Source organism: Chlamydotis macqueenii, chromosome 4, assembly GCF_036417535.1.
Source record: "Chlamydotis macqueenii isolate bChlMac1 chromosome 4, bChlMac1.mat, whole genome shotgun sequence".
Taxonomy (NCBI): domain Eukaryota; kingdom Metazoa; phylum Chordata; class Aves; order Otidiformes; family Otididae; genus Chlamydotis; species Chlamydotis macqueenii.
This window is the reverse complement of record NC_141559.1, coordinates 9,034,560-9,062,505: the sequence shown is the minus strand read 5'-3', so window position 1 is coordinate 9,062,505 and position 27,946 is coordinate 9,034,560. Positions and strand designations below refer to the sequence as shown.

The 27,946-nt window shown below is 40.4% G+C and overlaps 1 protein-coding gene across 4 annotated transcripts in view; it reads right to left on the bottom strand.

Moving 5' to 3' along the window:
• LARP1B (La ribonucleoprotein 1B) overlaps window positions 1-24,228 on the bottom strand; it is a 33,080-nt gene extending 8,852 nt beyond the window's left edge. Inside the window, exons 1-11 of one of the 4 annotated variants that reach the window (XM_086746453.1) lie at window positions 23,684-24,228; window positions 15,912-15,973; window positions 14,800-14,859; window positions 10,939-11,119; window positions 9,390-9,533; window positions 6,730-6,873; window positions 6,325-6,493; window positions 2,389-2,533; window positions 1,974-2,148; window positions 980-1,152; window positions 92-457 (exon numbers count right to left, since the gene is read on the bottom strand). In XM_086746453.1, the coding sequence (XP_086602579.1) occupies window positions 92-457; window positions 980-1,152; window positions 1,974-2,148; window positions 2,389-2,533; window positions 6,325-6,493; window positions 6,730-6,873; window positions 9,390-9,533; window positions 10,939-11,119; window positions 14,800-14,859; window positions 15,912-15,973; window positions 23,684-23,951 (1,887 nt within the window). In that variant the 5' untranslated portion in view covers window positions 23,952-24,228. Of the gene's footprint in view, window positions 1-91; window positions 458-979; window positions 1,153-1,973; window positions 2,149-2,388; window positions 2,534-5,311; window positions 5,536-6,324; window positions 6,494-6,729; window positions 6,874-9,389; window positions 9,534-10,938; window positions 11,120-14,799; window positions 14,860-15,911; window positions 15,974-23,683 lie in introns of those variants that run through there. The other 3 variants (XM_086746452.1, XM_086746454.1, XM_086746455.1) reach the window with 3 other exon arrangements.
• Between the last annotated feature and the right edge of the window lie 3,718 nt (window positions 24,229-27,946).

Below are 27,946 nucleotides of genomic sequence, written 5' to 3'. Positions count from 1 at the left end.
AGCTTTTTACAATTGCATAGCAGACTGACAAAATTAATTTTGGAATTGTTTGGACAGGCATGGCTTTCAGGTCAAAAATGAAGACAGTTACCTTCATCATGGTGTCATTTTCACTCTGCTCCATCCACAAGTCCTGTTCGTAGTAGTATAAGCCATCATTAATAACTTTAGCAAGTTCCGATGTCATTTTTGCACGGCACACGTGGTTGCCAGTACGATCTCCACCAAGATGTCTTCTCATATACGGTGGCGTCTGCGTTACAATCAAGATCTTGTTTACGTCCTGATCATCAATTTCATAATCGGAATCGCTGTCTGACCAATCAGTAAATTTATTCTTCCGACCTTGAATTTGTTCCATCTCTTCATCAAACAAAAAATCAAGTTCTTCTTGTTCTTGTTCCTCTGGGGGTGGCTGTTGTTGAACTGATATTTGATCAGGTACAGGAGCACTTTCCTAAGGTGGAAAAGGTGATGCAGTTTATATTTGAATTGGACAGTGATTATCCAAATGGGAGACAAACAGAACATGATAGAACATTTTCAATTAAAAAAAAAAATGTATGGGAACTAGAAACAATAGAGCCACTTTCAGATGTTCTAAATAATTCTGCCTCAAGCTTTTAGAACAATTCTCAATGCACATTACAACACATTTTTCAATAATCAACAGGTACAACTGTCCCTTGGGAGAAAAAAAAAAAAAAAACAAAAACAAAAACAAACAAAAAAAAAACCACCCAAAAAACCACAACAACCCCAAAATCCCAGTATTTTCTTTTCATTTTAGTGAGCTTTGGATCAGGATTTTAAATGAATTTAGTTATTCTAGGTCTGGTAGAGTGAGAAGTACGCACACTAACTATTGCATTATCAAGCATTACATAACATTAAGATGGGAAAACTCTTGGTTTCCAGTATAATCTGAGAGGTTTTGCATTTTTTTATTTAAACACAACTTCAAGGTTTTGGATTTTACCTTTAGTTTGACTGCAGATGCACGATGCCTCTTCTTTACTTCTATCCACGGTTCAGAGTCCAAATCAGGCAAACTTGTAGACAATCCTTTAGACATTGGCTGAAAATTACTTTTTTCAGTTTTTTCCTTTGGACGCAGCAGGCTTCCCATTCTTGGAGAACTTGGTGCAGACTCTAGCAGTGGAAACAGTAGTTCAGTTCCTGTCGTGGTTTGTTTTGGTTTTGTTTTGCTGGGTTTTGGTTAATCATTTCGCTACTCTCTCTTTTAAATGCAGCTACCGTTTTTCTACCTCTCTGGTTAAATGAAACACTGATCAGCAGCTTTTTTTTTTTTTTCATTTTTAGGAGATAGCTTTTCACAGTCCACTTAACATTTTCGGAAAAGATCAATTCTAGCAACTCGCTTACATGGAAAGTTTCTAATAATCTAACAGAGAGAAATTACGTATTATTCAGAAAACAAGGAGAGCATCATTAGGACACGTTTTCCCCACACCATCCTCTAGCTCTAAGGATGGGTGCCTAACTCAGTCTTTATTCTTCCCATTTAATTCCAGCCAACATTTCAGTGAAATATTTTTTTGCCAAGGGTTGTCAGGGAACAAAGCCATCTCCGTATTAATAATATGAATGAGGTCCTCATCCAAAATCAAGACGCATCAAATACTGAGTTAATTTTCAGCTGCTACCATAATGAAGCCGATTTTATGACTAACTTAAAATTACTATCACTAATTCTACTAGTAAAGGGCTGCAGTCCCTCATACTAGATTCTGGAGAGTGGTCACAGCTGTGACATGCAAGAGACATTTTTATCTACTTCACATCAGCCGTGCCAGCCATGTGACTCGGCAACTGCAAGGCTGACAGGCGTATCCGCCAAATAAACCGTTACCAAATGTACAACTTCTATTAGGAAATCCGTATCAAGAGGCAAACTCCCTACGCTGGGCAGACAGTCCTAAACTTGTGTTTCTATAAAATAAATCCTTTACCAGTATGTGAGCCAAAAATTTGGCCTGGTATGAATTCTGGACAATTGATGAGCTGAGAAAAGTCAGTCGGCGGCAGACAGCACGTAGGAGGACCTGGAATTGGCCACTTTTCTGGATCGACCCTTTTTCTTATCCTCTGATCCACAGTTTCAACTTCTGTACTGTCCTTCAGGGCCTGTGTGACAAGCATATTACACCTTTAAAAACTTCACATATCCAGCACTGTCCAAAAAAGGAAAAAAAAACCAACCAACCAAAAAAAAAACCAACCCCAAAACTCTGCCATTTGTAGCCTTTTTATAAAACCCTTCTCACTGCAAACAGAAACCTTTCTTAACTTCATAGCACTGACTTTAAATGGCAGTACAAAATTAACCAAGCAACTTTCTACCCAGGTACTTCTGAATTATTTTACCTCCAAAATGAGTGCGGGGTTTGTAGTGAGAGCTTGCATCCGACGGAAGCTGGCAATCAATGAAACAGGCAAAAATCCTTGTTGGTCCATCTTTCTCCTCAGAAAGAAGTCTCTCTCCAAATTTTCTGTGCTAAAATAATACTCGCTGCAGAGAGAAACAAACAAACATGAGCCTATTATAGGTTAAAGAAATTCCTAAAATAGCGATTTAAGAGATTCCTTGTTAAAGTCCTCCATCAAAAACAGAGCATTCTTTGTCATCAGCAAAATTGTTCTTTCAACAGGTGCACCATTAGAAGCAAGACTTACAGAACAGCATGCACGCTTGACATGTTATGAAAGACTTTTCTATCTCAAAGCCTTGTTACATTTGCACATATGAACTGCTTACGTAAAAACTAGGCTTAATTTTTCTTTCACCCATCCCCTCCCTTATTACTTACATGACCAGAAGGAAACAACATTCTCTTAGCCTCCATATAGATGAAGGACAACTACTGCTTACAGTCAGAGCTTAAGTGATTTCCCACACAGCAGTATCAGTGCACCTTCATCCTGAACTGTATCTTTTATTTTCCCAGTTTCCAGTACATTACAAGGTTTAAGTATCCTGTCTGAGTGCTAAGGCACATAATATGTACTCCGAATCACTACTTCAAGCATGCTTGTGGGAAGATGAGAAGACAAAAATAGGAATGTTGTATTCATCACAAAACTGTACCGAAAGGCACAACAGTTCATGGAGAAAGGTAAAGTCTAAAAGAAGACACGATGTTTAGTGGATAAAAAGGAACAAGGACCATTTCAGGAATCTGACAACATCACAGAACAAGAGACACAAGGGACAAAGAAATAGCGAAAGACAAATCTTCTTAAACAATGCAGCCACTGTATGAAATGATCAGGGTGTCAAGATGTTTTATACTTAGTGAAGAGAAAAAGTAAGGAATTCAAACAATGATCTGTCACACAAAGCAAGGAAATGAGAAAACATCCTATGGAGAAAAATAGAAAAAAAACCAATTTAATTATGATTACTAAAATCTAGGCCTTTCACAGAGCTTACAATTAATATAATGATTTTGCATATTACATCCAAGGAATAGTACTCCTCGTCAGGTTCAGGAAAATGCAGGCAGTGAAATATTTAATGGAGAGCAATTAAAACTCTATGACACAAAAATAAGAGTTAGTGCAAAAATAAAACAAGAGAGCATTAAAATGCTGAGGAAAAGAAAAACAAACATCACATGCAAATGCAAACAAAGTTAATTCTATTTTCAACGAAGTATAAAATACTAAGTATCTCCACTGAAGCTGGGATCAAGGCCGAAGTTACCAAGAGGAGAGGACTCCGATGCCATCATTGACCCAAGGAGAAGCTTGATATCATTTCTTTCTCTAATTTTTGGCAGCTAAAGAAATTCGAAGCAAAAACTTTCTACATAAAACACTCAGCTCCGAGACAGAATGAATGTAAGGTCTCAAAGTTGGACAAGACATACGACACATGAAAACACTGCCATTAAATCAGAGCAAACAGCGAAGAGAATAAGGCTTTTGGAGAATTAAGCTCTTACTCAGACCTACGTAAACTGATCAGTGAAGCAACTGTACACAAAGAGAAGGTTTCTTTCAAGAATATCCTGTTCACTGTTCTCAACTGCTATATTTCTTTTCCCCTCCCAGTCTAGAAGACAAGCAAGCACAAAAGCCATGTATCAACATTTTACTAATGTTACCTTTACAGTCATACAGTAAAGGTAAAAATCTTTTAAGGATTCACCTAGTTAAAAAATCCACAAGTAGAAATGGACAATGACTGAACTTGACTCAAACTGCCTCACTTGATGTCCATCACTCTAGAAAAAGGAATGTGAAAGACCATTAATGATAAATGAAGACAATGCACACGTTTGCTCCAAGTAGAGGGACAAACCTAAACACACACATCCCCTCCAGCTTTTCTTTCCTTTTTCATTTTCCTCAGAGTCCTTTTGCTTATCTTTGAATTGATGAAGACTTGGATGCATGTCTGAAGACTTATTTTTTTCTTTATTTTTTTTTAAGAAAGAGGACTTTAAATAGTTCTAGTACATGTTGCAGACTGAGGAGCTGCTATGCACTGAAACTTTTCAGGCTGACAATTTCAGCCTGTAATTAAAAATGTTGAAGATATTTTTGTATGTAATACAAGTATTACTCTCTCTTGTACATCAAGCTGGTCCTTAGGACAAGCATAAACTGCTTGATAGCAGTGTATTTCTTACAGTAATTACACATGAACTCAGCTGGACACAATCTCTAGGATTTTTCCCTATTAAGCAGATAAACTCTTAAAATTCATCACTTCAATAGGATCCAAACCAATCTCACTTCTCTAATAAATCCTGATTTTATCCTGATTTGTCTTGGACTCCATAAGAAACTGAGACCTAACAGTTCTGTGCAGCTTTATTCTGTATATACTTCCTTCTTTGGCATAGTCACTTTAATATTTTATAACTAAATTATGAAAGGCAGACAAAACCATCCCCATTTAGAAGCTAATAATAGGTAACTGATGAATAAAGTCTGTTTCCCATTGTTTTCAATGTGATAAACAAAGTGAATAGATAACAAAGCCAAATTTTTAATTTTTTTTTTTTTTTTTAAGGAGTATTAACATAGTGAAGTTATGTTCTAAACCTGTTCAAGAACCTCCCTCTCTCTCATGGAACACAAACTCCACAATCAAACTGGCTTAGGACTTTATACCAAAAAAGCAACCAACGGCTCTGGTTAGCCAGCCATGCCAAGTCTTCTCCTGACACCTGCCAACCTCTTGTTGCTAAAAGAAAATACAAATACAACCAGAAGTCAGATGTGACCAATGCTGTAACTGACATTTTTCTCAGCAGATGGGGACATCATCATGTCCTACCTTAGAAGATCTGGATTCTACACTGCATGCCCAGAAATCTGGCCAACAGTGGAGTGTCTGTGCTCCTCCCTCACTTGTCTGAGGACAGTGCAGGCCGATTATCCTGACATGGGGGTACATGTCCACTGTCAGGTCTCATAGGGGCCTGGCAGCAAGAGTAACAAAAAAGACTGCAATAGAAGTTTTGAAGTTGATAGCCACATGCCCTTAAAGAGGCTTTTTTCTTCCTTTTTGCGTCAACTGTAACAAAAGAAGCAAGAATAAAATAAGCAAGTTGCTTTATGGAATACAAGGGCAATCAAAAACCACCACAAAGGCATCGCAGAGAAATGCCGTTGCAAGTACAGAGGATGAGATATCTGCCAGTGGTGGAAACTGTCTCTTTAAAAATGAACTAGTGGTTTCCAGGCCCTTTTGGACTTGTCTCCTGGTGATAATCAGTCTTCCAGATGGTTTCTCATTGCCTAATGGTGTACATGAGAAAGTAAACATTTCAGATTATCAAAAAATCAAGTATAATTGCAAAGCTACTCTCTTTCAGTTAAATGTTTCAGGTGAAATACTCTGAAAACATAAAACTAACAAGACTTCTCAAAGCTAAATTGAGAGCAAATAAGGGAAACGTCTAGCTACATCACCTAAGAAGAGCTTTATAGGCAAACAGACCAACAGTACTCAAAAGCACAAGCTCAGAGACATCCATATCTCAATTACGTGACAACATAAAAAGAGGGCTATGTACCGTAAATAAAGCAGATATACGAGTCAGAGCCAGGCTACAGCACAAGATGCAGAACAACTTCCTTAAAATTCCTCCCCATCGCTCAAGCTTTTCCACCCCACTAGTGAACAAATTCAAACTGACACTGGTAACGGTCAAATCAAAAAGTTAAATTGAAATGCCTTCATCTCCGTCTTTACACAGATAATAAAGATTAAACACTGTTTGAAATCAGTTATTTTATCTTAACTAGATGTCTAAAAAATATTTGTACATTAAACAATCTACTTACATTTGATGTTTTATATATTCTTTGAGAAGTGCTTCATCCACAGAATACATCTGCACTCCTGCTCCATCGCCATAGTAATACATCACACTAGCATTAAGCTCAGGTTGAAACACTTGGTCAGTTCCTTCACCGTACAGTTCTTGGTAACCAATCGGATACTCAAAGTTCACTTCAAAATAAAGAACATAAAAGAAAGATAATGAAAAATATTAAGTCCAGCACAAAAATATTTTAAGGCAAGACACACACTGATATTTTACTGTTGGTTTTCAGTGTCTGATTTTAAAAAGACTCAAGCTACTTAATTATATTAAGTTACAGGATATGTTTTTTGAGACAACTCTTACTTCATGTGCAAACAATAACATTATAAATATAGTTTTAAAGTCCTACTACTTTGCGTACTTCTAGGGTTTCCTCTGCCTCGTCCTCTTCCTCTGCCTCTACCTCTTCCTCTGCCTCTGGAGAATCCTCGAACGCTGCCACCCTCACTTCTCACGCTGCACACTTCATCGTGATCATCTCTCTTTTCTCTATCACGACGCCAATCTTTAAGAGAAACAAAGCACAATACTTGCAATCATAATTAAATATCACTGTATAATTAAGTAGCCTCTGATTTATTCCTAGGTATCAGCCATAAAACGTTGCACTGAAAAGTATCTCTCTCCATTTTCTGGATGCTTAGAAAGGCTGAAGAAAATGACATTGCAGTATACATGATTAGTGCCAAAAGTCTCCTTGTAACAGAGCTCTCGGCTTGCATCCAGGCAATCCACTGACTGTGCCGCGCTGGCTGAAGCGGAAGGTCAGATCTGAAAGCTGCAAGGGTGAAACAGTAAGGTTTGCCCAGCCAGGGCTGAGGGTGAGTCGGGCAGAAGCTGTTAGCAATAAAGAAGAGTAAACGGGCTTGACTGGCAGTCAGTCTCAAACACTTCTGAAGCAACTGGACACTGGTGCCAGCTCAGGGAATCACAATACCTGTGATCAGCTTGGGATGCAAAGGAATGATCATGATCACACGGTCTTCTCCTGTGGACAACTCCCAGTACCTAGAGAGAGCTAGGAAGAGCTGCTAGCTCTTGATGATCCTGCTCGAGTAGGATTTCCACAGCAACAGTTCTCCCTTTTGTTCCCAGCAGCAGCCATCCACCAGTCCCCTGACTCTGCTCACTTATCAGCAATCGTTTATTCTCTGCTGGTCCTGTCCCAAACTGAGCTTTTAAGTTAAAAACTCCTTTCTGATGTCAGATGCAAATCTAAGATGACTCCGTAAGTTGTGAAGTTTTCATATAAATATGTGGTCTGCACATAGCAAAAGAGAGCAAGAGAGAAGCAGCAGAAGAAAGGAAAGCAAGCAGGTCCGAACCAGAACCCAAGGATCTTGGCTCTACCTACCACAAAACTTAAGGACAGGTGTAATTCTCATTTTACTCATGAGAGAAAAATGAAAGCCCCTTTCATACCATTTCTTTCTTCATACCATCTTTCATACCATTTCCATCTTCAGTCAGTCATCCTTGCTTAAACTTTCCCTAAGTTGTAATTGGATAATCTTCCGGATCCCAGGGGGACTCTCTGTCAGAGGAACGCCTGGGAATACAGCCTCTGTTTGATCAAACTAAGAGTTTCTAAATTTAACAAAGGACTGACTAAAGGTATGATTTGTTGTTCATACTAGAAATCCTGTTTTACCAGCAACTATTTTTAATGAACCCTACAACAAAATATGTATACTCGTACATTCAAGTGCCTATATTTTATTTTCTGACAAATAAGACTGAATTTACAAATATCACAATCTACATGTGTGTGTGTCACTGGGAATTTGGACCTTAGCCTTCGCACTTGCTACCCTCAACCTCAGAGATCCCAAGTGCACAGGCACCATTTGAACTATTTCCCCAAATCAGTTTCATTTGTGCACTCTGAGTCACTCTGTGGCTCAGACACATGCAAAACCCCTACATATCACATCGTCATGAGCTCGTGTTGTAAGTAAGCCTGAAGCAAGGTTTTTATTTTAACAGACAGCGTTCCTGAAGAGCAGGAGAGGTTTCATGTTCCCCCACGCTGAAACTGTTCTTGAATCACTAGAGCCTTGAGGTAGAGTTCATGCTAGAAGTTTCCAGTCATTTGGCCATCAGGTTCCTGAGGGATAATTGCTGAAGGAAGTGATACACTAGTAAAAATCCTCCCCCTGCCCCTGTCCATCCCTCAGACATCCAGATCAAACCCTTACATCCATGTTCCTAAAATGACTCCTTAAACAAATCCCATCTTGGTAGCATCTAACACTTATTATAATGAGCAAACATGTAAATTGTTAATGTATATTGCCATTATAAAACTTAAATGCAAACACATAAACCAAAAACTTACACTCAGCCTAAGATTTCTGCCAGCTGGCAAGCTGTATTCAGAACACCTGAGGACCAGCAGCAGTACCAGCTGTGGTGCATTTCTCCCTCTCTCCTGCTAGTACAACTTTTTGCATGGCCAGGCAGGGAACTGAGGGAACTGGTCCAAGTTAAAGGAAAAACCAACACCAGTGGAATCGCCAAAGCAGAGTTCAAAGCATTGGTCCGCAAACAATGGCTCTGGTAGCAACAAGCTGTGGGAATAGCAGTAGAGCAGGACAGAGCAGCCCTCTTATGAGATTATTTCCCAACTTTCTGCATCACAAAGCTGTGGCCCAAGACTGTGTAGGGAGCCATGAAAAGAAAAACATACGCTGCTCTCAATCAGAGCATCAGCACACTCTGTAAAGACAGACAGTTTCCAAACTCAGTTATTCAGCGGAGTCAGTGATTGAAACATTACAACTCTGATCAATTTGTGAAGAGGTTCAAAAAAATTTTTACAGAAGTTTCTGATTTAAAATTCATTAAACTACAGTACAATTTCTTTACTTTTTCCTGGTTATTGGCAAATATTAACACTAGGTTTTACTTAGTACAGGCAAAGTCAACTTTCAACATAAACCAGCAATCTAATACCTACTCAAGTAGTATTATAATTTATTTGCCACAAACAGAAAGACCTAGAGATCAAAAACCACTTACTTCTTGTCTCATTCCGTCTGTTGTTATGAGGTATTAACTTGTTTGCTTCCAGCAGAAATCTTGAGCTAGCTCGAGAGCTTAGTCTTTCTTGACTGTCTGACCTTACATCATCCAAGTGAAGTGGCACCCATTTCTGCTTGTTACCTTGAAAAGTTAATATATTACTCTTAATTGTAGTACTACTCAAGGTTTCAGCTCTTGAAAAATAATCTGTAGAATTCTTCTTGTAGAACCAGTAACAGTTAATTTCAAAGTTAAAAACTAGGAGAAGCTTAACAGTGAAATTTTAAGATACAATGGATGACTAAACAATAATAAATGCAGTAAACAGGAATTTCTCTAACCGAAAGGTAACCTTACCTAAGCTTCAAATACATAAAATGAAGGTGAGCTTTTTTATTTAATGAATTTCTAGATGTAAGCTCCATTACCAAGAACTTATAGCTAGGTAAGTGTTAAATATATACACTAAATTTGTTATCATATCATTTCACACTTGCACATGAAACTTAAAGGTGAGAAACAACACACCAAGTTAACCACTAAAGACTTCAATCACAAACCATAAAAATTTTCCTGAGAATTCAGCTGTGATACTGTATTTTTACCTTGCAACATTCAGATTAAGTTCATTCATGCGCACCAAAAAGTCTTAGCAAAGCTGTAATTTGTTGTAGGCTGGCCTAAAATATCCACTATATTTATTTAATTATAATATTTGCTCTTCCATACTTGATTGGTAATGTGGGCTTCATACCTTTGTAGCCAAGAAATATAAGCAAATACATAAAGTGTGTTATCCACACTGGGGGGAAAAAATAGGTTGCACCTATGAAATGCTTTGCTTTAGATTCCCACTTGGACTGAAAAAAAATTAAAAGCAATGCAAGATCTGTTTTTAACTATATATGTAGGAATATTAACAAATCTAAATGACAAAGATCTTCAGGATCTGAAGAAATATCAGCAGAGAAGCAAGAAAAAAAATAGAGCTAATGGCAGCAATATCTTAAAACTCTCTCAGCTGTTTCTCCAGCCTACTCAAGTCTAATGACCAAATGAGATACAGGATTGCTTTAACGTAACAGAGAGGATCAAAAGGAAATTAATAACCTGGTTTACTTTCCAAGTGATCACTTCAAGGTGTAAGCTAATAGTAAAATATGAAAATTAAACTGTTAGTATATGTAGTAACACACACATACATATGTATATGAAGTTAATTTAACATGGCTATCTAGTTAGTGAAATAAAGATGTGAGAGACAGTAATGGCTTGTACAACCATGCTAAGATTTCCCAAAACTGTCACAGCTCCATGGACTATCAGCAGGACACAAGCTGCTTTTTCCCCAGAACTCCTGTTTGACTAAACAGAACAACTGCAAAACCTGAGAAAGGAAGCCTGTTTTAAGCTTCCTAGCAAAAAGCAATATATCCTGCTACCAACTAGAAAATGCAAAACATGAAAAGTTTAATCAAGTCATTCGACTGGAATTAATGTAACAGTATCAATGGTGACATTGCATTACACACAGCGCCCAGCTGACCTTTTTTCCTTTGGTTATTAGTTTGAGCTTCGTCTTCGCTAATATTATCTCCTTGACCATCTGGCTTCGTCTCTGGGTTGTCCTTGATTCCATTATTGCTTTTTTGATCAGATTTCTCCTCCTTTTCTCTTCTATTTATTGGCTTCTTACTGTGACTTACAGTCTTACACTGCAAGAGATACTGGTAGTTATTTCTGACAGTACAGCTGCTGACAGCAAAAGGTATAAATTTCCTTCACCTATTAAAACTCCTTGTTACCTGACCTCAACCTTATCAGTAGGGCGAGTTTTAAGAACCGTGGGTTTTTGCAAAGTCTCATTTTCAATAGCTGTATTTTCTACTAACTTGCTAAGACTAGAAAAAGAATTTTTAGACTCAAAGTTTTTGTTTGTTTGTTTTTTTAACTGAAGATGCAGAATTGTGTGTTGCAGAACAATTATATTTCAATACCTTAGAACTGAAATTTATTTTATAGGAAAGAAAGAAATATTACTCACTAGTATCTACTGTTCAGACTGATTATCTTTAAAAAGCTGTGCTTACAGAACACTGAATGGTAAATCAGAATTCCCATGATGCTATACAATCTCAACAGCATGCCAAATGTTCCTGTAAACTCTAAGGAGCCATAGGTCTTAACTCCGACAATTCTGCTCCACTAAATCAGAACATGAACCAAAGATCAGAGTATGTGGAGGTGTATCATTACAGATTTATTTTTTTCCCCACATTAGAATATGGCATTTACTGGGAACTGTGTGCCTTTGAGTAGTGCCAGCATCCTGCAGAGCATCACTTCTTCTGGGAGATCTCACAGAATAACAGGTTTCAAAGAAGGCAAAATGAACAGCATTTTAGCACATCGTGGAAAGTTTCATTTTTCCGCAGTATCAATATAGGCTGGGAGATGAGGGGATGGAGAGCAGCCCTGTAGAGAAGGACTTGGGGGTACTGGTGGATGAAAGCCTGGACACAATCTGACAATGTGCACTTGCAGCCCAAAAAGCCAACTCCATCCGGGGCTGCATTAAAATAAGTGTCTGGCTCTGAAGCAGCCAACACAGGAAGGACATGGACCTGTTGGAGCAAGTCCAGAGGAGGCCACGAAGATGACTGAAGGGCTGGAGCACCTCTCCTGTGAGGACAGGCTGAGAGAGTTGGGGCTGTTCAGCCTGGAGAAGAGAAGGCCCTAGGGAGACCTTATAGCGGTCTTCCAGTACCTAAAGGGGACCTATAGGAAAGAGGAGGAAAAACTCTTCAGTAGGGTCTGTTGTAATAACACAAGGGGTGACGGTTTTAAAATAGAGCGAGGTAGATTTAGATTAGATATTAGGGAAAAATTGTTTACAATGAGGGTGGTGGAACACTGGAAGGGGTTACCCAGAGAGGTGGTGGAAGCCCCATCCCTGGAAGCATTCAAGGCCAGATTGGACAGGGCTCTGAGCAACCTGATCTGGTTGGAGATGTCCCTGCTCCTCGCAAGGGGGTTGAACTAGATGGCCTTTAAAGGTCCCTTCCAACCCAAACAGTTCTATGATTGGATATAACATCTACCCGCAAAATTCAGCTTCGCAGACATTTCTGCCAAACAGAAAAAACCAGTCCTTTGTTGTGGAGACACCTTTGAGCCTGCTGGAGCACATACAGTAGGTACCAGAGTGCTATGCTGTAATTAATTTGAAAGCAAAGTCAAGAGATTGATTTAGACAAATCCATTGAGATTAAACCAAATGTTATTTGGTTGAACAGACACTACATGAATCTGTGTACTAAAATTCTCACATACTTAAGTCAGCAAAAGGTTAATTAATGTCATCACAATACAATCTAGACCATCTGGTAAACAAAAAAAAATTTAAATACTCTATTTCAAACAGAAAACATCAAATATGTATGTTCTTATGAAATACTACATTTGTATCTCATCCACTCTGATTAGTACTGTACAGATATCATTAATCATAGCAAAATTTGACATAAGAACCAAGCTAAAGATTACAATACTAAAGAGAACAAAAAAATACAGGTGCGTGTTTTCTTAAGTTGCTAAAATTAGTATTAAAAAAAAAATATGCTAAAGTAATCATATTGTAGACTAGTCACAAATCAACATTAGCATTTACAAATATTATTAACTGATATAAAATTAAATCGTTTTGATGCTAGTCAATCTCAGATCTAAGCTCGGCAGACTCGCTCTTTTTCTAAGCATCAGAACATAATACAGAAGATCATTATTTTTCGGACACAGTTACAGAGTTTCTCTGCACTGTATCTCACGTGTTACAGCAGTGGTCTCTGAAAAGTTACGAACAAAGAGTACTGCAGAGTGGAACTGACCACACAATCTTCAAAACCAGCATTGTTGAGTTACTAGACTACAGCAAACAAAGAGGCTGAGGTATAAAAAGCACAGGTGAAATTATTTCTAATCTTATGAGTAACTAAGGAAAGTGTTTGCAGCCCAGAGATGCACAGCTGGGACTTAGACGCCTCTAATGCCACCAGATAAAATCAGCAGCTTTAGGATGCAATGATATTGTTAAATATATCACCACTGTCTCTTTCTGAAGTGGTAGTCTCTTCTGTTCACATCATCTCAGCAACTGACAGGAATATTGATGATGGAGAAGCTTATAAATACTTTTTAAAAAGTCAAATCAAGGATCTTGTAGAAATCCTAAACTTTGATGGGATGCACACACACACACTAAAGTATTCTAACCAGTATGTGAGCAGCTGAACGAGCATTAGTTTATCAGCATAGAATCTATGCAGGTTTTAAAGATCCTTACAGCAAACTCCAAACAAAATCTTTGAGATAGAATCATAGCATGGTTTGGGTTGGAAAGGACCTTTAAAGGCCATGTAGTCCAATCCCACTGCAAGGAGCAGGGACATCTCCAAAACAGACCTGGTTGCTCAGAGCCCCCGTCCAACTTGAATGAGCTACTAGAGGAGGCAAATTCTACCTAGCAGTAAACAAAACATTGTGTCCAATCTACAGATTTCTATAATAAAAAGCCCGAGAATGTTTTGTTGCTGACCTAAACAACAAAGTTATGACAGTCAGTTGAGAGAGAAGGGAGGGTGTTAGAAACTGAGCCTGCAGGACAAATGATTCATGCCAAACTACCTTAATACTCTTTTTCAGTTTTCATTTGGACACTTTCAATTATACAATGCACATCGTTGAACCCAATTCTTCTGGTTTCTCTCACCAAGAAAACAGTAAAAGCATTGCAGGGGTGCTGCAGAACTAAAGCAAAGAGTGAAATGGCACCTCATAGCTTGCAGTAATCTGTGCTCTGTTCTTGTTTTAAACAGCACAAAAGAGGTGCAAGATATATTATGCACTTATTGCTTGAGATAAAGTGATAGGAAGATAATTTGACGGAATAGATGTTAACTAAAGATCCAGCAAGGGGAAAATATATCAGAGGAAGAGGGCAAGGGCGAGGATAAGTTGTCCTAAGACAACCTGCAAAAAGTAATCTGAGCCACAAGGCAGGGCAGCATGTTCACAACCCCAAAGGCCTTCTCATCTGTGCATGAACTTCCCAATGAGTAGAAAAGGGAAACAGAAGTTTTAAAATAGTGGATTAAATATGGCACATTTTTACCTACGTGTCCATGGCACACCATTAACCACAAATGGACTGTATGTGTGTGGGCGTACGAAGTGTTCAGAAATTCCAGTGCAGACAGTTAAGCACAGACAAGTATCCTGAACTATTGACAAAATTACTGCTGAAACCCTACAACACCCAAAATGAATTCTGGAGGGAACAGTAGTAAGCAGAGAAGTCAATGTGGTTTCTGAAAAAGAAGCAATACTGAAGATAACAAAGGACACTTACTTCATTGTTTGCTATTTCACTCGGTGTTGGCCAGTTTGTGATATCACCAAAATCACCCGCCTGCAAAGATGACAAACAGCTTATACTCCTTACTGGATTTAGTCCTTTGCAATACACGGAAGATATCAGACATGACTCAGATGGTCAGACCACCCCTTTGAGCAAATTGTTACAAGTAGCCATTTTTAAAAACTGAGGAATATAACAGAAAAAAACCCCACACAACTTTTGAAAACAGAACATGAACAATTGTAAAAACAACTATTAATTGCAGTTACATCCAAATCAAGGTCCAGTACATCTTCGCTTGTAATTAATAACCTGTCTAAAGAATGCCTTCATGAAAAAGGCACAGCCAAAAAAGATAGCAAGGAAGCTAAATTTTCTACATTCTATTATAAAACAAACTAAGAGGGTTTATGACTTTTGAGCACACATAAAACAATTGTCAGATTAAATGCACATAGCTTCCTATGCGATTTAAAGGTATTTACTGCTTGGAAGTCTCTTAGCTTTTGAAAGACTTTTGAGAACTGATATTATTCAACCCAAAAAGGATGGCTGTACAAAATTTTAGAAACTTAGTCTTTCAATAAAATGTTTCAGTGCATCCTGTTGTCATAATAACAGTTTTATAACAGTACATAAAGCGCACACGTCACACAATATGCAAAAAGGATTTCCAAAACCAATCTAGTATCTCTCGTCTCTTTGCAGTTCCTTCACATTTTTATATAATCCCATTGCTTTTTTAAACAAAAGAGTCTGTCCTTATCCCTCATACACACACCACTTCAGCATCCCTTCTAAGTTTAAGTTTATCTTCCTTTTTTACTTTTCTCTGTCTTCAAAATTAACCATTACCAAGGCAGAACATAACACTTCTGGCTGTAACTTCCAAACACCTTGCTATCTTTTTATTTTAGTCATACCAGCTACTTACCATATTGATTATTTACAGCCAGAAATACTCCCTTGAAATTATTTCATTTTCCTACCATATTATCAGTTGAGCTAAATGTCAGCTTAGATTAATAGGTTAGATTAACTGGGATTTCTAACAGTATCAGCCCAGTAACTCACAGGTAAACGTCTTTCTGGCAAATACAAACCTTGCTGCATTTCCTCGTCCTGGGTTTCGCTGCTTTTATAACTGCAGTGGAATTTTGTAGTTCTGAAAAGGAAGAAAAATATTTTTAGTTGAAGAATTAGACTGTACTTTAAGAGAGTAAGGAAGGTATACTTCAACAACTCTGTTTAACTATCTATCATACTACACCAAAGTTTTCGGGGGCCTTGGTATTGAAGTCAATGAAGTTTTCCATAAAGTAACTAATAGCACACGACATCGAAAAACTCACATTCATAATGAGTGTAAATAATCTTGAAAATCAGGTGTACAGGATCCTGTATAACACAGTATTTAAGCATTTGCATAGCTATGAAGTCAGGACTATCTCAAAATGCTGGGTTTTTAACCTAAGTAGCAGCAAAGAAAATGAGCCCCTGAAACACAGTTTGAAAATTAAGCTATTAGAAGCTATATTTACAAGATAGAACCAATTCAAGAAACCTACCATTATGCAAGCATGAAAAAAAAATCATAGAAGCAATTACATATTCACAAATTCCTAGCAATTTCCTTTTATAAGCAAGGACTTAAATGCCAAATAAAATTTAGCCTTATTGCTCATAATCAAGCTAAAGCAATGAAAAAAAAAAAAGATATAAGGAAATGAGAAAAGAGAAAATTACTATAAAAATACATTAAGACTAATAAATTTTAATGCCCAAATTCCACAGTGGATATGTTGATGATAAATATGAGCATTTGCAACAAAGCTGACACTCATGCATTTTCAGAATCATCCTGCGTTAAGACCTAAACTTTATAATAATGAACCTATCTGATCTCCTGAGCAAGAATCCATTATGCTTCTACCAGTAATATCTGCCAGGAATTAATATAATGCTTGGAAATAACACTTTCTCTCACATATGGCAACATTATTGGACCTAATGATCTAGGATCAATAATCTACAGTGAAAAAAAAAAAGTCTATTTAAATTTACTACATCTTTTAGTACACGTGAAATTATACATATATATGTATATGCATCTGATTTTCTTATTCTGTGCAATTTTTCCCCTACTGATCTCAGTTCTGTTCTACTTTTTGTGTTGGGAATTTGGGGGAAAAAACCCGCTAGTATCAGGCAATTTTTCTGGGAGATTAGAATCGAGACAGAGGAAACCACCTCTTAACTTCTCCTGTTAAGCCCTGGTTCTGTTCTCCCAATGAGTATTTTCCCATAGAGAAGTGGTCACAACCTTTCCTTGAAACATCTTATTCAAGACAAGCATGAAACGTTGAACATGACTGAAATCACTAGTGGGTTATTATTTCACACAGGGATAACATCACCTCCTCAACCCTTATCTCTTTCACATCCAATGACTAATCTTCCTTATCGCACCTTCCCACTGGAAACCCCACCCTCGTGCCCTCTGAAAACCCTCTCTGTCTGCTTCCTGGAGTATACTGCGAACAACAGAAGCACAACCTAATGTACACTCCATATTCCACTGTAAATTATATTAATAGCGCTACATACAACTTGCGCATCACACAAGCCATGTGAATCCAGCGACTCCTGATCGGCCTTCGACCTTTTACCAGCAGGTTTTTTCCCCTCTCTTACAGATCTGCTTTTCAACACAAAGACAAGACACACATCCCCAAACTGCCTCGCTCTTGTTGTTCAGCCTCAATTAACTTTCAACTGAGAGTTTTCAGAAACACACGGTGACTCTGTAATCCTAATTTTCACTTGTCATTCAACAGTAGACCAATTGCCCTTTACAAAACAAGACAAACAGCTACAGAGGTGGAGTAGCAAACAAATTTGTAATTTTCTCCAACAAAACTGCCAATTATGTGTAAAGGTAAACTGACTGGCCGTAGCATTTGTCCTCCAGTAGCCTGTAAATATACATCTTAGCTGCTCAATTACTCTACTGAAGCTCTTTTTCCACCTCACAGCACTTTTACTTCAATTGCTGCCGAAGGACTGCTCTGCCAGAACTACTTCTCTGTGTGTCACCAGGGCGTAGCACGGGAATAAGAAACAAAAGACTCGATGTCGCTGCGCTATCTTAGTCATGGGATATTATTCCAGGCGGCAGGAGAGGCTATCTGGATTGAGCAGAACGAGACCTAACTCGTTTTAAGGAATCTCTCTTATCTGTATGTAGTAATCCAAGACTAGGAAGACGCATTTGCACACTAAATGAAAAGAAAATTAATATTAGGCAACACACCGCCTAGTTGATGATGCCCTTTCTGAACTCTAAGGCTTAAGATCTCACCACACTCCTCCATACTTTCCTACCCGAAAACAACTCCACAGAATGTCTTGTCCTCCCAAAAGAGCCATGCTCAACACCAAATGTAACTTTTCTGACTGGCTTTCAGGGGCTTATCGTGTGCAAGCCGGATTTTAGTTTGAAGCATGAAAGGGAATATAAAGGAGAAGGAAAGTAAAAGAACAAAACATCAGGCACTTAAAGGTTTCACCCAAGTCACATCTCTTATGTGGTTACGAACAGGCCTAGAGCCACTGGTCAGGCAAAACTCAGAATGCATTTAGATTAAAGCTCCATGCCTAATATTACTCCGGTGTTTGGTTTCAACATCACATAACAGCGCCGAATACCCAGAAGTGGCATCTTTAGTACATTCCTCCAACAGGCCCTTGCAAATAAACTATTTAACTTTTTGTTAATTCCAACCTAACTGTATGGTTTATTCAGTCATACGCTACGAGGCAACACGTTTAGTAACGGCATGCTGCATTGATAAAATAATTAAGTTATCTTCAATGTCTTTAGTTGCTGGGTTTCAGCTGAGTTTTGAGAAAGTGGGGAAAAATGTAAAATCAAGGATGAGGAAGTTTAATTGCCAATGATCATCTTTCAATCACTGAATTCCATCCAGTCAAGATGCCATCCACACAAAACAAATCAGCCTTCAAAGCCACTTTTATTATGGCTCTTCCAAGTCTCTTAATACACCACATCCTACCACGAGATATTTTCTGCAGAAAGACATGGATGTACAAACACGCCAAGTGAAGTTTGTCAATATACACGGGATGACAGTTCTGAAGAATGAAAGATGAATTTTGGAACCACCAAACCAGCAGCAATCCTCTGGGACAACGACAACAGAATAGGGAAAGCAGACTGGACGCTGTGCAGAGATAAGAGAAGTTTGTACGTAAAGATGTATCACCAAAGTACCACCGATTACAAGACAAATTACATTTTCAGCAGTAGTACTTCAGAATGGATGGTTTGAAGTTCTGCAAATAACTAGTCAGCAAGTAATTTTTTTTCTGACAGAAGGGGAGGGATGATATTGCCAACTCCTTCTGAAAGCAAAGTCTGTTTAATCAAAGGTAGAACACATTCTAATTTTGATACAAAGGCAGCTTATGCTGTAAGGATTGCCAGACAATATTCAAGTTTCATTTTTACTTGGACTGCATTTGTACTTCCTTCAGTGAAGGAAAAACTTCATATAAACACCAGAAGTGTTTCAGGAGGAAGCTGAAATCACCCAGCAGAACAGCTCTTCAAAACTTCAGTGGAACACATTCGTTGAACTTGTACAACATTTTCCTTTCAACGCTCACTTTGAAACTCAACAGTAAAAATCCATTTTTAAACAAGGTATGCTATACTTGAATCTACTGTTTTAACAGATAAATGTGAAAATGTCTTGCAAATGTGACAAAACTATCCCTTAGAGTCTATCATAATTTAAATCTAGTGTGTGGATTTAGATCCAAGATGCTGGGAAATACAAAAAAAAAAACCAAAACCAACCAACAGTAATTATGCTAACTTCCTTTCCTACAACAGTCCTAGCATTTTACAGCAAAACTACATTACATTGACCTTCTTCACTGTTTGAACAACTAACCAAGGCAGTGAGTTATGACAGCTGCATCCTTTCACCTATTTTATTTCAAAACCAGTCAGTTTTGCCAATACAGCAAGCAACAGGGGAAAAAAATCCCCAATACATGATTGATTAATCATTATACTAGCAATTTTCCTTGCATTTCATTTCTCATCTCATTTTTTCCTTAGCTTCTTCATAGAAAGTTGCAACCTGTGACTCACGTGTTAGAGCACAGCAAGCCAGCGCTGTGCCTTAGACTCCAGGCAGCAGGATGGAGTGAGCTCTCATAACAGGTCTCCAGTTTAGAAACAATGGAAAAAAACCAACCACACCATACAAAATTACACGTGCTGTTACACACAACTAAAATACAGACAGTAGGTTTGCAAAGTTGATGTTTTTAATCCCTTCAGGGTTGGGGTAATTGCCAATACTGTACCTTCCGATAATTCTTAAAAAAAAAAAAAATTAAAAGCCACTATTAAAACAATGAATTAATGCAAACTAACAATAATATCTGTCTTAGGCACACTAAAAAAACCATTGATAATCAGATCATTTACCAATTTACTACTCAAGAGCTTGCTAGTCCTAGCAACACAGCATACCTTTACTAAACTAGACTTTTACAACCTGTTTCGCTAACAGACTAAAGCAAATTACTTTCTACACTAGCACTACAGCGAACTGGTTCTGCTACCAAAATATCAATCAGTTCAAAGGTGTTCTTTGCTGTCCAGCAGTAAATGCAATGAAGAAAGACAAACTGAGCACAATATGAAAGACTGACGCGTGCAGTTATTTTAATTAACTACATCATTCAAGCACACTAGGAAGCAAACTCACTTCAACTGCTTAAGCAGCACAGGTATTTTGCTTCACTGAATGCTTTCATTAATTTCATGAACTTTTTTTTGAGTAATCGTTTAATGAATCATTGGGGACCCACATCAACTATGCAAATCACATGAAGACGAGAGAACTTGTCATCCAGATTCCCTTTTGCAAGCTTACAAAAAGGGCAGCACTTTAGGTTTCATCAAATGAAGAAGTGAGAGAACTTTCTTACTAAAATTATTTCAACAATTCCATCCTGGGCAAATTATTTGTATGGAGGAAGGGTAAGTAGCCACCTCTGTGAGAGCCCAGCTCTGAGGGCTAGCTGAGGAAAAGACAAGGAATACAGGACTAACGCGGTGTTGCTCCGCAGCTTCTGTACGGACACATTGCGTTGGCTCAGTTTAAGAAAAGCTTCTCTCGTTACCTCGTTAAAAAATATCTATAAAATTATACAGGACTTCTTCCTTCCAACCGTTCCTCTCCTCTTACTCACGGAATTTTGACTTGAAGAACTGAGGACTTACTGCAGCGTACTGGCTGGGAGCTAGAAGGGAAAGAAGACTCGCCACAGAAGTACCTTCCAGCACTTGACAGCCTATGCTAAAGCTGACTCCCCGAGTCCACGATCACCAGGATTAGACAGAAGCCTCCTAATTTCACTAGCAATTTTATACTGCTACAAGTAGTTCTCCATGAGTCAAATGCAGATTAGGATGTCAAAGTAGTTGTATAATTCCGAAATTATTCTGTTTAAAAGAGAAGTTTATTAAAAGGCTTAGTCAGAAACAAACCGCGAAAAATTCAAATATGTTTACATTAGGTGTTTGGTTTGTTTACTACAACATGACTAAAACCTACTAACATGTCCGAGACAAAAAAAAATAATAGGTCATAGTAACAAGGCTTTGACTGAACTCTTTCACCAATAATTTTAAGCCTTTTATATTACCTTTTTCCTTCTGGTGTCAGGTGATGTTAACAGTTTCTTTCAGTAACAAGAGTCAGGTTTGCATCTGTTACAAACTAATCCCACGCTAAATTGAAAGTCAAAAGATGACAGAGTAAGGTCAATTTTCTTAAGTGTTTAACTATCACTGAACATAGCATACGTGCACATCTCAGGAAACTTTCAAGAAATTAAGCCAGGATCAACAAGTTCAACAGGATTCAGTCATTACTTTGATGTGAGATTCTTCTACGCTTTATTATGCTCTTTACGGATAGTTTTACATTCCATCCCGGTAGTATTTCTGCTCATCTACTTATTATTTCAGATGAGTAATTTCCATACTACTACTTTCATAAGGGCCTAGTGTGACTGATTTTGCTGTGCCAACATGCAATTAGTTACTTCAAAATACATCCCTCGTTGCAGATGGAGGCACATGGCAATTGCTTCCTTCAAGCAGTCAGGAAAGATCAGCTGCTCTGGCTTTTACAAGGGAAAGAGCCGTGGCTCCTTCGTGGTGCTTTCAGTGGCAGCCAAACCAAAACACACACCCTGGGACGTGTTCCTCACCGATGCCGTTGCCAGCAACAGCGACTCCCATATTTGCTCAGTTATACACCTGCCACTGAAAAAAGATGTTCCGGTGCAACTACTTAGTTTAATATTAATTTGATAAAGGGTAAGCACAACTTTTATACAGAAAAAAAACCCACAACAATTTAAAGTTCTCTAAAATCATCAGATTAAGCATATAATGTGCACAAGTGTACAAACTCACAGCCTTGTTTCTCTCTTCTCCTTCCTTCAACAGCTATTTGTGTGTTTTATCTTAAGTGGAAAAGTAAACTTTACAGAAGGTGAAGCACGAGGTGCTAAGGTGACAAAAGAAGTTTTCCCAGTGCCTCTGATGTACCATTACTCCTACTGCCACAGCAAGCCAAATGAGTGACAAGTTCTCCTTCACGCATGGACAAGACCACAAGCTGCTACCCAGCAAACTGGATCGTAGAAGCTATGCATAAATAGGTATTTAAGAGCGCGTCAGTACACGCAAACAAAACAGTCAAGATGATAAAGATGACTATATATATGCTGCCAACAGGTTTGATCTTCAGCTACGTAGAGATTTTGTGGTCTGGAGAACTTTTTCCTCTGTTTTCATGACCTGTATACTTAAAACTATAAATTATACGCTTCTCTTTGTGAAGGAAGCAGGTATTTAATTCAAGCATAAAAGCGACTGTCAGACTACAAAAAGGTTTGTCAGGTGCCTTCAGGAGCAAGCGCTGAGATTGAAAGTCTCAGAAAACACAGGTTGAAATACGTATTTTGAGGTCAGCGCTTCCAGCCAAGAACAATACTTCAAGAAGTTGCTAACTTCTAGGAATTCTTTGCTGGCCTAAGCATAAAGCCTGGCAATTTCAAGTCAGGTCTTCAGTGACCAACTTTGCAAAGCCATCAGCCTGGTTAGTGGGTATGGAGCCTATGAAGTAGCTTTCTCTTACATGCGGCGATTAAAGGCCAGAAAATTATTCCACGGCTACTCTCACCCTGTCTCTTTCCACACAAACAGTTTGTATCCCCAGAGCAAGCAAAGCGACTGCTTTCGCTAACGTCTAGAGCCTCTGCGATCCCAATCTTCTCGAAAGCAAAACCGAGTAACGGATCGCGCAGAGGGCCTCGCTATATAATTAGGCGTAAGAGAGACCTGCGGGAAAGCAAAGAGGATTTAGCAACAAACCAATAAATTTCTTTTTCTACAGGAAAGCAAAGCGAGACAAGCAGCTTACTATCTGCCAGCACCAGAGCCCAGCGCCGTGCGGGGCTCGCCGGGGGCGATCGATTGTAACCCCCGGGAGCCTGCGGCCGGTACAGCCGCTGCCTCACCCCAACCGTGCGTGTCCGCCCCCCCACCCCCCCCCCCCCCCCGCCTCCCTCCTCTGCCCATGTATGTCAAAACGCAGAGCTGCACCGCCGGCCCGCACGGGGAGCGGGGAGAAACGCGCGCCTTTCGCTCCTGGGGGAAAAAAAAATAAATAAAAGATAAAAAAAAAAAGAAAAAAGAAAAAAAGACCCAAACTCCAAGCCACCCATCACACGCCAGGCAGCAACCCCCCCACCCCACCTGGGTCCTGCGAGTCGAGCTGCTCGTCCGCGGCGGGCGGGGAAGGGCTGTCCCACGCGTGTCTGCGCCTCGTCCACGGGTTCTCCTTGGGCGGCGGGGCTTCCACCGTCGGTTGCTGCTGCTGCTGCCGGTCACCCTCCTCCGCGGCCTCCTCCCCGCGTGGGGAAGCGTGTTCGGGCCGCCGGCTCGGGTTGAGGGCCAGGCCGCTGCCCTCAGCGCCCCAGCCCCGCCGCTCGCCTGGGACCGCCGACACCTGCGCCGCGGACATGCCCGGCCGCCCGCCCGCCGAGAGAGAGGCCGAGGCGGGAGCCGGGAGTAGCGGGGGGAGGTGGTTGGGGGCCGCCGCCGCCGCCTCCTCCTCCTCCTCCTCCCCTCACCGCCGCCCCGCCCCGCCGGGCCCCGGGAGATCCCCTGTCGGCTTCCCCCGGTCGGGCCGGAGCGCTGCTTGCTTCGCCTCCCGCACCCAAACCCCGAGAAGCGGCGGGAAAACGACCGGTCGCCGCTCCCGGCCCTGCTCCGGCCCGGCCTTGCCCGCGCGGAGAGGCGGGGGAGGGCGGGGGGGCGGGGGCGGGCGGGTAACGCGGGCGGCGGCCACCGGGGCAGCGGCGAGGCGGAGGGGAGGGGAGAGGAGGCGGGAGGGGCGGGGCTTGGGGGGGGCACTCCCGTGCGTTATGACCTCACCGCGGCCGGGCTCGAGCACGGCGGCGCGAGCGCACCCCCGCCCCCCCCCCGCACCCCGCCCCCCTCATCGCTCCGCGCCCGCGGAAGCGGCGGCTCCGCTTCCCGCCCCCCTCGGTGCAACGGCTTCGGAAAGCACTTGCGGGAGTGCTTGCGGGAGCACTTCCGAGGGTGCCCCGCGGAAAAAAAAAAAAAAGTTTATGATTTATTTCAGATTTTTAGGCAGCTTTCTTAGTACCGGACCCTGCTCTGACCTTGCGTTAATTAAAAATAAAAGGGGGGGGGGAAATGGCCCGCTGAGGTGCGCAAGGGGCGCGCGATGCCAAGTGGGCAGGCACCCAAGGGCGCCCAGAACCGAGCCCGCTCGCGCACCCCGCCCTCGGAAACACACGCGTGCACACGAAGCAGCTCGGCGCGTCTCGCTGCTACTGAAAAAAACAATCAGTAAATGGCCCAACAGCTGCTTTCGAGTGAGGGCATGGCTCACTTTCGAGAACCTAACCAGAATCAGTGAGATTTTGGGGTATTTTTTAGTAATATGAAGTCTGCTTTGAAACCAGCTCCTTGAGAGGAGGGCTGAAACGCAACAGGGGTGAAGGCAGCAGGCAAGGGCAGGACTTACTGGACACGTTGGCTTTATAGGCCTCCCCCCATGCTTGTTGGAGACGAGGGTCTCGAAACACGGCAGGAGGATGAACGCGTTTCATTGAAGAGAAGTGGACTTATCTGGTTCAGCACCTCCAGCAGCACAGCCTAGAGAACGCGTTCAACGGGCACCTGAGCACACCCTTGGGACCACGTAGCGAGGGAATAGCGCATCATTTAAGCATTGCAACAGGCTGGTACCTTCACCATCACACCGTGTCTCCTCGGCCTTTCTACTTTCTGACAAAGACTGCCCAGAGAGGTGGTGGATGCCCCATCCCTGGAAACATTCAAGGCCAGGTTGGATGGGGCTCTGAGCAACCTGATCTGGTTGGAGATGTCCCTGCTCCTGGCAGGGGGGTTGGACGAGATGGCCTTTAAAGGTCCCTTCCAACTCAAACAATTCTACAGTTCTATTATAAGTAACCAAATTTCCAGTGGTTCGCACCAGCCAAATATGTTCTCTTTGGGGTAACATTATCCTCTGCTTTAATTAGATTGTATGCGGTTTTACCAAACATTGGTAATAAGGGAGGAGTGCCTCTTTTCGTAAATAGAAAAAGTAATAATAATATTGCTTCTAAGCAGCTTCTGTACAAAAAGTGTCACGTGTTCTTTCTTCATTTTAAATTTATACCCTGAAAGGAAATCTTCAAACTCTTAGAAGCGCTTTTCTTTGCAAATAAGTTGTCTATTTTTTTTTCAGCTACAATAAATTTATTAATCTAGGACATGCCAATTGCATATTGCAGTGACAAATTTATTTGAAACACAGGAAAGCATTCTTACTGAATAATTTTGACATGGAAAAAAGGGCAATATCTGCATACGTTTACATCTAAATTCCTGAAAACAGGACTATCAGTCACGCTACCTGTTTAAAACAATTTTCACATCTTTTATTTGGTTTCCCAAACTCAGAAGTTAAGCAGAGGTTAGAGTGATACGAAAGTGCAGAGGCCATACCCAAGTCACCGGTAAGAAGGGGGTTAACCTCCCGTTTCCTCTGTTTCTGGTACAAGTGTTGGAAGATAAGGAAGCAGATGTGCCGGCCAGCCAGGACTTCAGGAACACTGCAATACTGCGGTGCAGGAACCTGACCAGACCAGGAAAAGAGCAGGAAACTGATTAAGATTTAAGTATGGGTGGGCAGAAAAACCAGTAAAGGCGACTCGTAACGTGGCAGCTTGCGAAGTTTTTGTACATACTTTGTGGCAGTAGAAGGCTGGCTGTATAGTGTATTGGGTGGACTGCGCCTGAAGAGCGCATAAAAAGCTTTTGAAGTTGCCGAAGATTGAAGATTCGTCCTTAATTCTTTGTCCACTTTGTATCATCCCTCTTGTTACTTTCTAGCAGAGCGAGTCAGACCGCCTTGGCAAAGCTCACAGCCCTTTTCCTTTAAGAGCGCAGTAATTAAAACACCCCTATTTGAAAAAGAAGCCGATTTACACTGCACGAAATCAAGGGAATGACAATCCTTATGAGCTGCTTTACATTTTAAATCTTATGTTTTATCTTGTGTAGAAGCATCCAAGTGTACCAGGAAACGCTGCAAATTACAGCACTGCATAATACATACTGCATTTTACGCGTGTAATAGCTTTTTCGTGAGGAATTACATGCCTACAGACTACACAAATACTCTGTAACTTATCTTCGCAGCCAAGCTGACAGAGAACCTGGCAGTTGAAGATAAACCTCCATGCCCAACCAACTGTAATTAAGATCAGCATTTTACAAAAAGCAGCACAAGACAGAAATAATTAAGATAAATAAATAAATAGAAAAAATTAACTGCCTCAAAATGTTAGCAGCTACCAAGCAGAAGTGGCATTGTGAGGATCGAAGGGTTTCCACTTTCTTATCTACTATTTAGAGTATCTATAGACGTGCATATAACATTCCAGTAAGGAAAAGCAACAAGGCTCCATTCCTTCATATAATGGTACCTTCTTTGCAGACTTTCTAGAGTAATACAACACAAGTGACCTATCCTTGCTAAAAAAAAATTGTTGAGCAGACGCTTTTGAGGGAGGTGGTTTTTGGACTTGAGGGAAAAAAAAAAAAAAAAAAAAAAAAAAAAAGACAAAAAGCTCCATTCAACAAGGATGAGATACCTTCTGTTCTAGACTGTCATCAGCACTTAGGTGCCAGGAGAGAAATATGTAAAAAAAAACAAAAACAAAAAAAAAACACTAAAAAACTTACCTGGACTACTCACGGATAACACACCAGACCTAACCCCTCGCTCTGTCCTGAGCCTTTCCTTTCAAATGTAGACAAAATGCACTGCCCGCTTCATTTGTTCTACCCATGTTTTGTCAGTCTTAGTATGCAGAGGTGTTACCTTGGCTTTCACTTTTCAGACAGCGTAACTGAGCACCAAAATAAAATCGGTTGCTTCTTGGTTACTGGGTATAACCGGCAGGCTTCAGTCAGAACGGCTGCCCCAAATCCACAGAGTAAACCACAACAATTTTCCAATACTTATTTTCTTCCCCTTAAGATAAACACCATCAAGACTCAAAGATGCTCCTGCCAGTAAAATTGACAGCTATCTGTTCAAAGCAGCCTTTCATCTAGGATGCCATGTTCCCATTCATTTGGCAGACTGCTGCAGACAACGAAATAGCCTCCTCTTCTCCCAGCAGCTGCACTCCAAAACCCTACCACCACCTCCCAAGAGCAACCATCAACAGAAAGGGTGATTTTTTTTTTTTCAATTCCTGCTGGACAGTCCCACAACATGCTCCGAGTTTATTATGGTACAATACACCCTTGCTTGAAACACAGGAGCAAGCAAGAAGAAATTGTACAGATGTTGGACCCTTTTAAAAGTCTGGGAACTTCTAGCACAATGAAGCCATTGAAAAGAAAAGTATAAAATTGGAATCCCAAGGGTACCTTAATTAGATGATACAAGCTTTTTTTTTTTTAACT